Source organism: Anas platyrhynchos, chromosome 32 (genome assembly GCF_047663525.1).
Source record: "Anas platyrhynchos isolate ZD024472 breed Pekin duck chromosome 32, IASCAAS_PekinDuck_T2T, whole genome shotgun sequence".
Taxonomy (NCBI): domain Eukaryota; kingdom Metazoa; phylum Chordata; class Aves; order Anseriformes; family Anatidae; genus Anas; species Anas platyrhynchos.
In genome coordinates this window covers 5,548,074-5,564,785 of record NC_092619.1, presented here as the reverse complement: position 1 = coordinate 5,564,785, position 16,712 = coordinate 5,548,074, and the positions used below count along the sequence as shown (strand labels likewise).

The 16,712-nt window shown below is 48.1% G+C and overlaps 1 protein-coding gene across 16 annotated transcripts in view; it reads left to right on the top strand.

The window, feature by feature from the left end:
* The window catches only part of LOC113840926 (protein N-terminal glutamine amidohydrolase), a 71,203-nt gene that overhangs the window by 18,521 nt on the left and 35,970 nt on the right, over positions 1 to 16,712 (top strand). The window contains exon 6 of one of the 16 annotated variants that reach the window (XM_038184128.2): positions 971 to 1,136. The exons of the other annotated variants lie outside the window; for them this stretch is intronic. Coding sequence (XP_038040056.1) covers positions 971 to 978 — 8 coding nt within the window. The 3' untranslated portion in view covers positions 979 to 1,136. Of the gene's footprint in view, positions 1 to 970; positions 1,137 to 16,712 lie in introns of those variants that run through there. 16 annotated transcript variants of the gene reach the window in all.

Genomic DNA, 16,712 nt, shown 5'->3' with positions numbered 1-16,712 from the left:
TCGTGAGAGCAACTATCTCTGCCTTTTGAGCTGATGTTCCAGGGGGTAAAGGCTTAGACTCAATTACCTGCTGAGTAGTTGTTATAGCATATCCAGCTTTACGTTGTCCTTGTGTAACAAAACTGCTCCCATCCGTGAACCAAGTTTCTTCTGCATCTTCCATGGGCTCCTCCTTAAGGTCTGGTCGGCTGGAATACACAGTCTCCATAGTTTCTAAACAATCGTGAATCACAGGTTCCACCGGAGCATCACTAAGAAAAGAGGCTGGATTCACAATATTAGTTATCACAATTTCCACATCGTCCTGTTCTACCAATATTGCTTGATATTTCAAAAATCTCTGAGGAGATAACCAATGAGCCCCCTTTTGTTCTAAAACTGCTGACACAGTGTGTGAGACAAACACTGTTATCTTCTGCCCCATTGTAAATTTCCGGGCTTCTTGTATATTCATAATTACGGCTGCCACTGCTCGCAGGCAGCCTGGCCATCCTTTACTTACTTCATCCAATTGTTTAGAGAAATAAGCCACTGCCCTTTTGTAAGGTCCCAACTTTTGTGCTAGTACCCCTAAGGCCATACCCTGTCTTTCATAGGAGTATAACCAAAAGGGTTTAGACAAATCTGGTAAACCAAGAGCTGGGGCTCGCATCAACTCCATCTTAAGCTTCTTAAAGGCTGCTCGGGCTTCTCCTGTCCATATTAGTCTTATGCAGTTATCTTTAATTAAATCATACAAAGGCCTTACAATTAATCCATAATTGTTGATCCATAATCTGCACCAACCTGTCATTCCTAGGAAAGTTCGTAATTCTTTAACAGTCTGTGGTTCTGGGGTATGACAGATTGCTTCCTTGCGTTCCGTCCCCAATTCACGTTGTCCTCCTGAGATCTCAAATCCTAGGTACGTCACGTGGGTTTGAACCAATTGTGCCTTCTGTTGTGAAACCCGGTATCCGTTCATTCCTAGGAAATTAAGGATGCTCACCGTCCACTGTATGCAGCTTCCCCTGTCTTCGGTAGCAATCAAGAGATCATCAACATATTGCAGCAGGACCCCTGCAGAATTGGGGGCTTCCCAGGATTCAAGTTCCTTTGCAAGTTGATTACCAAAAATCGTAGGGCTATTTTTAAACCCCTGAGGAAGCACTGTCCATGTCAACTGGACTTTTCGTCCTGAGTCAGGATTTTCCCATTCAAAGGCAAAGAGGTTTCGGCTTTCTGGGGCCAAGGTTAAACAAAAGAAGGCATCCTTTAAATCCAGTACGGTAAACCAGACCAACTTGTCCCTTAACTTGGTCAATAGCGTATAAGGGTTTGCTACCACAGGGTGTATGTCTTCAGTAATCCTGTTTATTGCTCTCAAGTCCTGTACTAACCTATAACTCTTCCCATCCGGTTTCTTAATTGGTAAGATGGGAGTATTATATTCTGATTCACACTTGACCAGTAACCCATATTTCAAAAACTTATCTATTGTATCTTTTATTATAAAATTTCATATATAGGTATTTTAAGATATTTTAAATAAATTTGTTTACTTGACCTTTCTTAAATATATTTAAGTACTTTTATTTGATATTTTTGTTCTATATATGTAGCTCTCTATTTATTATCATATATATATATATATATGCATGTATATGTGTATGTATATAGCATGATAAATAGCAGGCTTGGCAGAAGGAATGGAATATACACAGTCTTCTGAAATCACAGGACATGACTTTCATTTCCATTACGCAACACCTTAATTTTCCATCTTCTTTTTATCGGAGCTACTGCTGACAGTGCCTATGTAACACTGTAGATATGAACGTCTTTCGGATACTGCCAATACCTCTTTTTAAAAGAAAATGACTGAAAACTGGATAGACTTTTAACGTACTTTAGCAGCTATTCAGAATATATTTTTCTGAAGTAACCTGTGGTGCTCTTTATTCCACTGGACACTACATAAATGTCTTAAAAGAAACCTGTTATAAATTCGCTTAGTCCCAAAGTAGGATTAAATAAAAAATAGTATTTATTAAAAGAATAGAGGTAAGCAAACAGCGCTGGGTGCACCGGGAGTCTCCGCTCCACCAGGACGCACACCAGTTACATCAAGTAGCTGATTTTCATGCTCCTAGACTAATACATATTCATTACTACTTCTAAAAAAAAATAGGTTATTATAATTACCTTCCGGGATCCAGTACCTCCTACTGGAGCATGCGCATCAGTCTCCGGTGGTCCCTCTGGGGGTCTCTAGGGGTCTTTCATGCTGAAGGCTCGTAGTCTTCCTCTCCAAGTTTTTTTTCTTGTCCTTCCCCTTTGTACTCCTTGGCAGCATGTCAAGTTTACACAGCATCCCCTGCAAGTCTTCAGCTTCTTTTTTTTCTTCTCCTTAATCTCCTGTCCACCTGGCCAGATATCAGAGGCTTGCATAGTGTCCCATTTAGAAGCCATAACAGCCACTAGTTGTTAGCAGTTGTTCTGAAACCCCCAGACATCAAAGACTTCAAAGAAAAAAAAACATACGAACACAAATAGCTCTCTTATTGACACTTCACGAGTAGTTAAAACATTCCTCATCGGCCATTCACAGGGACAGTCACACCTATGGCAGTGCTAAATCAATCACGAAGAAGGCAAAAAAGGCTGTAACTGTTAGAAATAGGAGTTCGGAATAACAAAAGCAAACAGGTTCATAGATTTGAGGAATATTTTCTGAAGACTTGATAAATTGACTAGAATGAGGGGGAGACTGGGACACACTGGGAGAAACTACATCTGTGGTTCAGGAATTAAATTGCCAGTGCAGGACCCGGAGGCAGACAGGACTGCTCTTTATTGACATGAATTGTTAACACATTCCTCACAAACCTATATATGAAATGCAACTCCTTCAGAAACCTCTTAGTGCAGTTTAGTGCAGGAGGTATTTTTATGTCCCATAAAAACTTGTAAACCTCCTTTACCTTAGTGCAGGAGGTATCTTTTTTTATAATTTACTGATAGCACCTTAAAGGGCTTTCATAGTATTAACACGCTAGAGAAAGTATGTGGAAGAAACACTTTCCACAAACACAAGATTTTTGCTTATTAAAAGTAAACGACACAAACTGAAGCAAAGCAAGATTTGCTTATTGCAACTTTCTAATGCAAAGCTGAGTCTTCCTTCTACCAATGACAGTGTTACTGATACCAGAGAATACCATTTTAATATGAAAAACTAGTTACAAGAAAGCCTTATAGTTGAATAAATTGTTTTCTACTGACCTGGAGATAATTATATATATTCATTTTCATAAAAATGAATATATTGCTGGTGATAAATATATTTAAATAAACAGAAAGCAATATTCTGTTTGAAGGATACCTCTTCAAACCAGCAGAGAAAAATTTCTCTGAATTTCACAGATATTTAAGTTAAGGCAGGAAAGGTTTAATTTTTTTGAAAATAAGATTCTGTATCAGCTGTGCAAAAATATGCAGCAGGGTATGTTGCTGTTGTGTTGTCACATCTTGTACACAACACCTAGTGATGGTGAATACCTAACTGTGCAATCTCTATGTCTGTTTTTCTTAAGAAAACTGAAACACACATATGTAGCTTTTTAGCATCTGTCCCAATATCAGTGTAGTATTAAGAATTTTTTCTTTCATGTGTATTGTTTGGATATGTAATAATAAAAAGTGAGCCACCATCTGTTTTGTTGTTGTTGTCATTTTTTAATCTTACACTTGAAACTGTATAAACTTTTAAAAAACAGTTTGTGAGCAGCTTACCCCATTCTTGTTGTCTTGGTTATATGTCAAAGGCAAACACAGGAGGAAGAAAAATATATATTGAAAATTTACATTTTAATGTATTATTACATTGAAAAGGTAATAAAGGAGTCAACCTCATTTTTCCTTAAATTATTCTTCAACTTGGTTAATGTCACAGATTAACCAGCAGTTCCTGCCAGGTCACCTGCTCCTGCATGGTCTCCTCTCCACGGGCTACAGGGCCGACCCGGAATCTGCTCCGGCAGGGGTCTTCCACAGGTGGCAGCCTCCGTCAGTGCAGGGCCACCTGCTCCACTGTGGTCTCCTCCACACGCTGCAGCGTGGAACCCTGCTCCACCATGGTACTCCATGGGCTGCAGGGGGACATCCTGCTTCACCACGGTCCTCACCACAGGCCGCAGGGGACTTCTGCTCCGGCGCCTGGAGCACCTCTCCCCCTCCTTCTTCACTGACCTTGGTGCCTGCAAGGCCATTCCTCACTCCTCTCACTCTCCCAGCTGCTGTGTGGCGCAGCATTTTTTTCCTTGTCTTAAATATGCTCTCACAGAGGCGCAAAACAACATGGCTTATTGGCTCAGCTCCGGAAAATATGGGGCCCTTACCAAACATGGGGCAGCTTCTAGATCCTTCTCACAGAAACCACCCCTATGGCCCCCTGCTACTAAAACCTTGCCACATAAATCCACTACAGACACCAAGCCGGGAGATAGTGTCGACCTGCCTGAGGGTAGGGTGGCCCTTCAGAGGGCCCTGGATAGGCCGGACTGCTGGGCTGAGTTGAATGGGGTGAGGTTTACCAAGGCCAAGTGCCGGGTCCTGAACTTTGGCCTCAAGAAGCCCATGCAATGCCATAGGCTTGGGGCAGAGTGGCTAGAAAATTATGAAGAGGAAGGGGACCTGGGAGTGTTGATCGATGCTCGGCTGAACACAAGCCAGCTGTGTGCCCAGGTGGCCAAGAAGGCCAATGGCATCCTGGCCTGCATTAGAAATAGTGCAGCCAGCAGGAGCAGGGAGGTGATCGTTCCCCTGTACTCTGCTCTGGTGAGGCCACCCCTCAAGCGCTGTGCTCAGCTTTGGTCCCCTCAGTACCAGAAGGACATCGAGGCCCTGGAGTGTGCCCAGAGCAGGGCTACAAAGCTGGGGAAGGGCCTGGGGCACAAGTCCTGTGAGGAGCGGCTGAGGGAGCTGGGGGTGGTAGGTCTGGGGAAGAGGAGGCTCAGGGGAGACCTCATTGTACTCTACAACTTCCTGAAGGGAGGTTGTGATGAGGAGGGGGTCAGCCTCTTTTCTCAGATAACTAATGATAGGACTTAAGGAAATGGCCACAAGTTGTGCATGGGGAGATTTAGATATCAGGAACAACTTTTTCTCTCAGAGAGCAGTCAGGCACTGGAACGGCCTGCCTAGGGAGGTGGTGGAGTCACCGTCCCTCACGGTGTTCAGGAAGCGCCTGGACAAGGTGCACGAGATATGATTTAGTAGCTTAGTGGGTAGTAATGGTAATAGAAGGATGGTTGGACTAGATGATCCTGTGGGTCCTTTCCAACCTTGTGTTTCTATGATTCTTTCATGAGGAAGCTGTAGACCGCGATGAGGTCTCCCCTCAGCCTGCTCCTTTCCAGGCCGAACGGGCCCAGTGCCCTCAGCCGCTCCTCATATGTCTTCCCCTCAAGGCCCTTCACCGTCTTCGTAGCTCTTCTCTGGACACTCTCCAACAGTTTAATGTTCTTTTTTACTGTGGTGCCCAGAACTGCACACAGTGCTCGAGGTGAGGCCGCACTGCGCGGAGCAGTGCAGGACAATCACCTCCCTCAACCAACTAGCAGTGCTGTGCTTGATGCACCCCAGGGTATGGTTGGCCCTCCTGGCTGCCAGGGCACACTGCTGGCTCATATTCAACTTGCTGTCAACCACAACCCCCCTAGATCCGTCTCTGCAGGGCTGCTCTCCAGCATATCATCGCCCAATCTGTACGTGCAGCCAGGGTTGCCCCGTCCCAGGTGCAGGACCCGGCACTTGCTCTTGTAAAACTTCATGCGGTTGGTGATTGCCCAGCTCTCCAATCTGTCCAGATCTCTCTGCAAGGCCTTTCCACCCTCAACAGTCAACAACTTCAAGTTTAGTGTCATCAGCAAATTTGCTCAAAACACCTTCTAGTCCTACATCCAAATTGTTTATAAAAGCATTGAAAAGAACTGGCCCTAAAACGGAGCCCTGGGTGACCCCACTGGTGACCAGCCACCAGCCTGATGTAGCCACATTTACCATAACCCTCTGAGCCCTACCCGTCAGACATTGTTCACCCATCGTATGATGTTCGTTATCTATACTTGACATTTTTAATGGGATTGTGTATATGGTTTGCTTTTCTTGTTCTCTAAAATGACTTTTTGAGAAATCCTTTATATAATAAACATAAAGTTGAGGAATCACAGACAAGACAGGTGAAAATAACTTCTGAGGTGCTCAAAAGAGTACACACCATGAAAATACCCATTTCTGCTTCCTAGCTTTTTTCCTAATCTGTTATAAGTGTCATTGTCATCTTTCTCCTGTGACTGCATTCTACAGGGCTGAGTTTTTGGGATGCTAGCTAGCACTCCTGAGTGCATTACTTCAGGTTTCTAGGCCAGTCTAATAAGCGTCTTCCACCACTGAGGCACCAGTATGAATATGAACCAGTCCTTTTTGTTAGAATTGTAGGGGTTGGAAGGGACCTCCAGAGATCATCGGGTCCAACTCCCCTGCCAAAGCAGGTTCCTTAGAGCAGGTTGCCCAGGTAGGCATACAGATGGGCCTTGAATATCTCCAGAGAAGGAGACTCCACAACCTCCCTGGGCAGCCTGTCCCAGTGCTCCGTCACCCTCACCGTGAAGTTCTTTCACATGTTGGTGCGGAGCTTCCTGGGCTCCATTTTGTGGCCATTGCCCCTTGTCCTGTCCCTACAAAGCACTGAAAAGGGGTTGGCCAAATCCCTCTGTCCACCACATCTCAGATTGAGGAGATCCCCTCTCAGTCTTTTCTCCAGGCTGAACAGCCCCAGGTCTCTCAGCCTTTCCTCACAGGGGAGATGCTCCAGGCCCCATTATCGTCTTTGTTGCCCTCCGCTGGACTCTCTCCAGGAGACCCCTGTCTTTTTTGTACTGGGGAGCCCAGAACTACTGGACATAGTACTCCAAGACTAACTTTTCTCAGTTGTTTCAGGATCTATCTATGCCATATAAACCATGGAGCTTTCTAGGCAAACACTGGCAAATCGTGAGCCAGGTGCAACTCAATGCTGACGTTTCCGTCAGTGTGTTAGGGGTGGCAGCTTTTTCCAAGACTGACCTATGCCTGGCACCTAATTTGCGTTTCAGTAGATGTACAGAAGGGAACAAAGTGCTGTGTTGTTAGCACTGTGTTTAAAAAGCTACCGTGAAGAAGATGCCTGTGTTGAGCGGACAACAGGAAGCTTTCATTGCATCTCCAGGCAAAGGAGAGGAAAAAAAAGTATCACTGAGGCAAAAATGTGTTTCTTCTTATCCACTTCAAGACGATGTTGAAAACCTGGTATCCTAAATGCATCTTCACCTATGGAACCACAGTCAGCTCATTGCATTGCAACTGGAAAATTTCATACTTAAAAGGGAATGACAGGCAATGAGGAAGCAGGAGCGGTCCTGGCATCAAAACTTTTGCTCTTCAAAGTTTTGGGCAAACTTCTCCCCGTTATTAGTCTGGAGAGAAGAAGAAGACCTTCACAGTTAAATATATATATATATATATATAAAGGTGCAAATCTCGGTTCTACATGAACAGCTGTCACAGCTAAGGGTTCCCAGAAGCCCCATTCTGTTTTTTCTGACTTGGGGAAAAGATCAACTTTCAGTGTCTGAGGTAAAAACATTGCTAAAAGCAGCGGTATGTGGAAACACAGCGTATTGAAGAGAAGTACGTAGTGGGAGTTAAAGCGAAGCGTAGAATAAGATATCCGGACACGTATTGAAGGAAGAGCTCCTCTTTATTCAACTTGGAGGTGTGTGGAGGAATGGTTAAGTGAAGTAGGACATGTGGATGTTGAGCAGTTAAGAGGCAATGGGCTAGTGAAGTACCGTACTCAACTCATATGAGCCTGGGCATGAACGCAGCTGGCTGAGAGCCGATCAGGCTCAAGGACACGATGCCCTTGGGCGATCGGGAAAGTCCCTAAGGCGGGACAGGTAGCTAAAAGAAGGAGGAACAGACTGAAAAGCCCGGGAAGTGTTAGCCAATCCTGAGCTTAGTTTCTGCAATATGTATGAGTTGATTATATTCGAACTAGATAAAAGGCGACTGAGCTATCCATTAAAGTTGAAGTTCACTGTTCACTCATATTGAGCGTCTGTGTCTTCCTTCCATTGACAACAGAGGTGGAAAAACAGGGGGTTGGGGGTGGGTTTTTTGTTTGTTCGCTGTTTGTTTGTTTTTTCTCCAAAGGTTTTGGGGGTGTTCCAGCCAGCCCCAGAGGGAATTCCTCTCTCAGCACCGGGCACCTGAGGGGAACTCGGGGCTGGAGAAGAAGCCTTGCTCGGGGAGCCGGGCGCCCTCAGCGCCTTTATGACCTGAGCCGAGCCGAGCCGAGCCGGGCCGGGCCGGGCCGAGCCGAGCCGAGCCGGCCGCCGCCTGCCGGGCGGAGCGGCTCCGTGGGGCGACCCCTAGCGGCCACGGGAGACCCCCGGGGAGAAGGCGAGGCGCTCCCCCGGCCGGCCCTGAGGAGAGGGGCGGCTGCGAGCACCCCTTCCCCGGCTCTTTGAGGGGGGAACGGGGCGCGGTTGGGCTGTGACAGAGCCGGGGGTATGGGGGGCACACGGGCAGGGCGAGCAACTTCGCTTTCCGTGCCTTGAAACGGGACGGAGCCAGCCGAGACCGGGCTCCCCCCCCTCTATATATACACACACGCGCTCGGTGTGGCGGTGGGAGGGGAGCGGGGCCATGTCCCCAGCCCTGCCGGGGGTTTTTGGGGTGCCAGGGGCCGCCCTGACGCCCGGCTGTCTCCCAGGTGCTGCGCGGTGCTGTAGATCGGCACCTGGCGGGGTGAGGCGCCTGATGGAGGCGGCGGTGGGGCGCTGAGGGAGCGGAGAGGCTGCTGCTGTCAGTGCTGCCCGGTAGGTGCTGGGGCTCCCCGTCAGGCTTGACAGAGGAGTTTGGCTTCGTTGAAGGGTTAGTCAAGGCTAAGGTGGCGGTCCCAGCCGGGAGAGGGGCCCCAGAGAGTGTCTTGGGGCTGTCAAAGTGCACAGCGATCCGTGCAAAGGGGGCTTTGTTGTGGAAGTCCTGAGGTGAACATGAGCAGCCCGCTGGAGGGGGAAAGGAGAGGGGAGTTTGGAAAGCTGTGCTGCTGGTGTTAAGCAGCAGCCTGTGCTGTGTTGGTGTTTGCTCAGAGGGGTTTCACGCACGAGGAGCTGGTGGGTGCTCTGAGGAACCTGGTCCAGCTGTGGAGAACAACCTGTATGAGGCAAACCCCAGGACCCAAATACCATAGGCCATAAGTCCAAACCTCCCCGAACAAGCAGACATCATGTAGAAAACCCATTTGTTACCGTCTTTAAACATTGCCAGCAAGGCAGCCTCTTCCAGTTACGCTGTTAATTGGGTTCCCCGGAGCTCGTTAGAAGGAGGTGCCATTTTTTCTAAACGAGGTGACTGCTAACTTCAGGCTGGCAGTCCTACTAGCTTTCCTCAGCCAAAAAGCCCTTTGCATTTCTGTAAAGCACCTGTGGACTGTGCTTGTTTAACAAAGACAAGTTTGAGACATAACACTTGGAGGTAGGGCACGCATTCTCTTTGTGAGGCTTTCCTACTCCTTGAATGCTTCTTGTGTCTCTCCTGGGCTCTCTCTTCTCTTGCCAAGCCCTCGATGACCTGTGCCTGCTTCAGCTGCATCCAGCGCTCCGTTTGCTAGCCGTAATTATTGTCATTTATCTCTGCTGGTTATTACTGGGAAAACCGATGTTTATCACTGCGTGTCCATGCGTCCCTGGAGCCTGTTAGAGCTGGCTTTTGAACGGTTCTGCCTTTTGTAAATTTCTCTACTGTTGTCGACGGAAGGAAGACACAAGCACTCAATATGAGTGATCAGTATGCTTCAACTTTACTAGATAGCCCAGTCGATATATATACGGTACAAGATAATTAGCTCATATATGTTACAAAAGCTAAGCTTATGATTGATTATTGCTATATCCTGTTAGTGCAGACAGCTATAACCACAAGTTCTCGTTTTAGAGCTAACTATAGCCCCAAGGACACTGTATTCCTTGCTCCAAGGACACTGTTCTTCTATCCCTTTTACAACTGTCAGCTGCAAGCCTTATGTTTTACGGTTAGCCTAATCTTATACTAGCGGTGTGCGGTATTTGGCAAGATCGTCCTCATCTAATTGCTTAATGTTTAGGTGACCTCTGCCCTCAAGCCATTCCTCTACACTCTACGCTGAAGAATTTCTGTCAAGTGATGGACTTTGTGCTGTTGTTAGGATTCCTTTTGTTCCTAATGTACCAAAAAGGCTGTTTCCTTGGGTCTTTTGCTTCCCTTAGCAGTTTGTGGTGTTTCACTTAGTCTTATTACTATCCTTGAGCTGTTTTTCCCCCAGTCACTTGCAAAGCCTGAGGGACAGGATTATTTTTTTTTTAATCTAGTTACCATTAACATAAATGATCTTTTTCTTTGGATGTGACTTCTGAATTCATAACAGTCTTACTTCAAAGATCTATGACTGGTTTTGAAGTCTGATGCTTTCTTCAAGTTTGAGTTGAGAATTTCTTCCATCTTTATGGAACTAACTTCTAAAGCAGCAAGTCAGTGTAAACTGTTTTTCTAGTTCTGTTTGCACGTAATAAATATAACCGAGGCATACTCACTTGTGGCTGAGCTCTGGCCAATCTCTATTTCTATGGTCAGTTTCGCTTTGTCTCAAGGCTGAAGTCTAGCTGAGAATTCCCCTGTGCCAGATGCAGTATTTTTGTATATTATGAAATTAGCCTCTCTAATTTTCAGAAATCCTGAGCCTGTTGCAAAATTGACAGAACGAGCTCTTTGGGGTCTGTTTAATAGAAGTCACAGAATCACAGAATCACAGAATTTCTAGGTTGGAAGAGACCTCAAGATCATCGAGTCCAACCTCTGACCTAACGCTAACAGTCCCCACTAAACCATATCCCTAAGCTCTACATCTAAACGTCTTTTAAAGACTTCGAGGGATGGTGACTCCACCACCTCCCTGGACAGCCTGTTCCAGTGTCTAACAACCCTTTCGGTAAAGAAGTTCTTCCTAACATCTAACCTAAAACTCCCCTGTCGCAACTTAAGCCCATTCCTCCTCATCCTGTCACCAGGCACGTGGGAGAACAGGCCAACCCCCACCTCGCTACAGCCTCCTTTAAGGTGTCTGTAAAGAGCAATAAGGTCACCCCTGAGCCTCCTCTTCTCCAGGCTGAACAAGCCCAGCTCCCTCAGCTGCTCCTCGTAGGACTTGTTCTCCAGGCCCCTCACCAGCTTCGTCGCCCTTCTCTGGACCCGCTCAAGCACCTCGATGTCCTTCTTGTAGCGAGGGGCCCAAAACTGAACACAGTACTCGAGGTGCGGCCTCACCAGAGCCGAGTACAGGGGGACGATCACCTCCCTAGCCCTGCTGGTCACAGTGTTTCTGATACAAGCCAGGATGCCGTTGGCCTTCTTGGCCACCTGAGCACACTGCTGGCTCATATTCAGCCGACTGTCCACCATCACTCCCAGGTCCTTCTCTGCCTGGCAGCTCTCCAACCACGCCTCTCCCAGCCTGTAGCTCTGCTTGGGGTTATTGCGCCCCAGGTGCAGGACCCGGCACTTGGCCTTGTTGAACTTCATGCCGTTGACCTCAGCCCATCGGTGTAGCCTATCCAGATCCTCATGCAGAGCTTTCCTACCTTCAAGCAGATCGACACACACACCTAACTTGGTGTTCATCTGCAAACTTACTGAGGGTGCACTCAATGCCCTCGTCCAGATCATTGATGAAGATATTAAAGAGGACCGGCCCCAGCACCGAGCCCTGGGGGACGCCACTAGTGACTGGCCTCCAACTGGACTTGACTCCATTTACCACGACTCTTTGGGCCCGGCTATCCAGCCAGTTTCTAACCCAACGAAGCATGCGCCAGTCCAAGTCAAGAGCAGCCAGTTTCTTGAGGAGAATGCTGTGGGAGACGGTGTCAAATGCCTTGCTGAAGTCAAGGTAGACCACATCCACAGCCTTTCCCTCCACCCAGTGCGTCACTTTGTCATAGAAGGAGATCAGGTTCGTCAAGCAGGACCTGCCTTTCATAAACCCATGCTGACTGGGCCTGATCACCTGCTTGCCCTGCAAGTGCCGCATGATGACTCTCAAGAGGATCTGCTCCATGAGCTTCCCTGGTACTGAGGTCAAACTGACAGGCCTGTAGTTTCCTGGGTCTGCCCTCCAGCCCTTCTTGTAGATGGGCGTCACATTTGCTAGTCGCCAGTCAGCTGGGACCTCCCCCGATAGCCAGGACTGCTGATAAATGATGGATAGTGGCTTGGCCAGCTCCTCTGCCAGTTCTCTCAGTACCCTTGGGTGGATCCCATCCGGCCCCATCGACTTGTGCACATCCAAGTGCCGTACCAGGTCACCAACCAGTTCTTCGTGGATAGTGAGGGCCACATCCTGCTCCCTATCCCCTTCCACCAGCTCAGGGTACTGGGTATCCAGAGAACAACCGGTATTGCCGCTAAAGACTGAGGCAAAGAAGGCATTCAGCACCTCCGCCTTTTCCTCATCTCTTGTAACTAAGTTTCCCCCCGCATCCAGTAAAGGATGGAGATTCTCCTTAGTCCTCCTTTTTGTGTTGATGTATTTATAAAAACGTTTTTTGTTATCTTTAACGGCAGTAGCCAGATTGAGCTCCAGATGAGCTTTGGCCTTCCTAATTTTGTCCCTGCACAGCCTCGCTACATCCTTATAGTCCTCCCTAGTGGCCTGCCCGCTTTTCCAAAGATTATAAACCCTCTTTTTTCTCCTAAGCTCAAGCCACAATTCTCTGTTGAGCCAGGCTGGTCTTCTTCCCCGCTGGCTCATCTTTGGGCACGTGGGGACAGACCGCTCCTGTGCCATTAAGATTTCCCTCTTGAAGAGCACCCAGCCTTCCTGGACCCCTGTGCCCTTCAGAACTGCCTCCCAAGGAACTCCACCAACTAGTGTCCTGAGCAGCCCAAAGTCAGCCCTCCGAAAGTCCAATACAGTGGTTTTACTGGTCCCCTTCCTGGCCTCACCAAAAATAGTGAACTCCACCATTTCGTGGTCACTCTGCCCAAGACAGCTCCCGACAATCACATCCTCCACCAGTCCTTCTCTGTTTGTGAAGAGAAGGTCTAGCGGGGCACCACCCCTGGTAGGTTCACTAACCAGCTGTGTCAGGAAGCTATCTTCCACACTCTCCAGAAACCTCCTAGACTGCTTTCTCTGGGCTGTGTTGTGCTTCCAGGATATGTCAGGGAAGTTGAAGTCCCCCACGAGAACAAGCGCTGAAGATTTCGCAACTTCTGTCAGCTGCCTGTAGAACTCCTCATCCGTCTCCTCATCCTGGTTCGGCGGTCTATAGCAGACCCCGACCAGGACACTAGCCTTGTTGTCCCTGCCGATCCTAACCCAAAGGGACTCGACCTTGTCATTCCCAGCCTCGAGTTCTACAACCTCGAAAGACTCTCTAATATAGAGAGCCACACCACCACCCCTTCTGTGCTGCCTGTCCCTTCTGAAGAGCTTATAGCCAGGCATTGCAGCACTCCAGTCATGAGACTGGTCCCACCACGTTTCCGTGATGGCAACCAAGTCGTAGCCTGCCCGCTGCACGATGGCTTCCAGCTCCTCCTGTTTGTTACCCATGCTGCGTGCATTGGTGTAGATGCACTTCAGCTGGGCCATTGCCCTATCCTCCGGCCTTGCCATTGTTCCCCCTGGCACAGCCCCAACAATCCTTGCTTCAGCCCCATCCCCCTTCTTACCTAGTTTAAAGCCCTCTCAAAGAGCCCTGCCAGCTCCTGGCCCAGGATCCTTTTTCCCCTAAAAGATAGGGACCCGTCTGCGGCCATCAAGCCAGGTGCTGAGTGAAGTGCCCCATGGTCAAAAAACCCAAGATTTCTGCGTAGGCACCAGCCCCGGAGCCACGTGTTTAACAGGTGGGCTTTCCATGTCCTCTCTGTACCCCTCCCTGCCACCGTAGGGATGGATGAAAACACCACCTACATGATAAGTTTTGGGGTGATGAGGGGAGGGGACATTCTGACCACATTTGGCGCAGTGCAGGAGGGCCTGGACGCGCTGTTCCCTTCTGTGAACTCACGGTCGGTATTCCCTCTCCGTCCTGTGCCAGAGACGTGAGGTCACTGATCCATAAATGCCCGAAATGGTTTGCCTCGGAGTTGCCGGTGACTTGTAAACAAGTGATACAATTTTCAGGATAGCGCTGTTTCCCCTCCTCCCTTTGTTTCCTCGCTATTTCCCAGTCAGGTACCAGTATCAGTGTTCAAGTCCGGCTGTCGGTTGTATCACCTTTGCCAAGTGTGTGCTCACAGGAATCCAGTTTTGTGGTGTTATTAATTAACTTTCTGACACTGTCACATCAGGCACTAAAGGTGCTTCCTCCTGCAGTCTACACAAGGGATATGATGACTCAGGTTTTCAACTTCTTTATTGTCATTCGTAGTATTAATTCTGATTTTCATCTTTTATTGCAGTCCATCATGTTAGTTTGGTTCGGTTTCGGTTTGGTTTGTGGTTTCGTTGTTGGTTTTTGGGGTAGCTCAGGGCCTCCTGAAATACTCCAACCACTCTTCTGCATAAATAGTTGTTTCTTTTTCTGTGGAGGTGGGAGCCACCAAAAATGCCTCATTTCCTTATCCTGTAGCAGCCAGATGGCATTTCGTCATGCCATTCCTCCCTTTGGCTGATGGTTCATTTCTAGTTCTCTTGTCTTTCTGAGAGCTGGAAGGAGCCACACCAGGACCACTCACCTCTTTTTGTGTACCCTTCAGAGTGCAGTGAGCTGCAAGGTGTTGCATAAAGCAGCATCTGTGCTTCCAGGGGATCCTTTCTACCCAGCTCTGGAAGTCAGCCCAAAGGGAGCACATGGCTGCTGTCGTGGCAGAACGTGAAGGGGAAAACAGGCAAGAACTCTGAACACGTTGCTACTAGCTCTTAGAAGACCCTGGAGATAGATCATGGAGAGCTTAACGATGCAAACATGCTTTGAAAGTTTGACTTCTGCTTGCACCTAACAGGTCCAGAAGAGCTCACTTCCAAAAAGAAAAAAAAACCAGGCTTCCAGTTGTGTTTGGAGCCGTTCCAGAAAGCCACTTGGTGTTGTAGGTTCTCGTTGGGTGTCCTGGCCTTCTTGACCCACAGCTTGAAGCTGCTGCTGGAGCCAGCCTTGGAGCCAGAAGGGAGCTCCTGAACTTTGTCATGGTTATGGCAAAGGCTGCAGGTGTTCAGCGCCCTGAATCTTGAGAGCACCTCTCAAGCCACATATAGTTTGTGAGACCAGAAAGAGCTGCCGGCTTATAATGAGTGCTGTGACTTAGGCACACGGTTTGCAGAGGTTTTAAGGCGTAGTGCATGAGTGCCAGACTCCTGTTTGGTCACTGGGACAAAACGAGATCTGGGAATGTTGGATGTCCTAAAAAGAGTAGAGGGGAGACAACCGGGGAGGAGATGTGGCTCTTCTTGGCCTTGTTTAACCCCCAGCCCCTCTACACCCCACAAACCTTAGTTACAGCTGTGGGCTTCTGCAGAACGTCACAATTCCTAGTAAATCTTCGGGATATACTTTAAAAGCAGGAAAATACTGTGTTGGTTTCTTTTTTTTTTTTGTATACATAGGTCAGCTGCCAGCAGCAGCACCTGCTGGAGTCGAGGGTATTGAGCAAGGCAGGGTCGTGTCCCGAGCAGCAGTCACAAGGGGAGCTGAGCGGAGCCCGCCTGAAAACTCGGGGGGTTTCTGCTTCTCAGCAAGCCAAAACACAGCTCCCCGTCCCCAGTACTCCTCGCTGTGAGGATGAGGACTGAGGAAGGCTCACCCTGCCTGCAGCTTCTTCAGTTCTTCGTGTGGGGAACTCTCGGAGGAGCTGGTGCCTCTGGAAAGAAAGCACCTTTTGGTGCTGTGGGCATCCGAGTGTGATGCTAACCCACGCAACGCTGCCCCTTACATCTGACAAATGTTTTACAACTTTGACTTCTTTGCAGGTTTTACTTAAATTTGGTGGAGGAGGCTGTGGCTGAGCAGAGAACTAATTTGTTATTTCACTAACTGGAATAATTTACAATGGAAAGAAGCTTTTTTTAGTTAAAAGTTGTGTTTCTTATTACAACTTTGGGTATTTTACCTCGCAGTCCACAAACACTGTTTTTAAACTTGATTCCTGACAAGTCACTTTTCTCAGTTCTCGAGTTCTTGGACGCCACCAGGGGAAAAGGAAGGCCCTGCTAATATTGTTTGTTTTTTTCCTTCTGGAGGAAGGAGGGGAGAGTTGAGAAAAAGAGGAATGAAGTAAAATGAATTTACTCTTTGCACACGTGCTGAAAGAATAGGCAGGTGTTCTTGGGAATATCTCATTTAAATCTCTGTGTATGTGTTTCAAGAGGATGCGTCCTCACTTAGAGGAGCCAACATCCCATTGCTGGACCTAATCCTGATGGGGCTGGCATCTGAGGGTTACGCGGGCTGCTCCCGGCAGGGCTCTTCCCACCCGGGGAGGCCAAGGGAGCTGGCCGAGCACTGCTCCACTGCCTGGAAAGATTCAGTCATTTCCACCCAAAGTGAGGAAATAAAAAGCTCGGTCAGCCATTTCATCTGGAGATACCCCGCCCTCCTCCAACAAATATGAAAAAGGGAAAATGTAGGCTTGGGCCCTCACATATCCCAGCA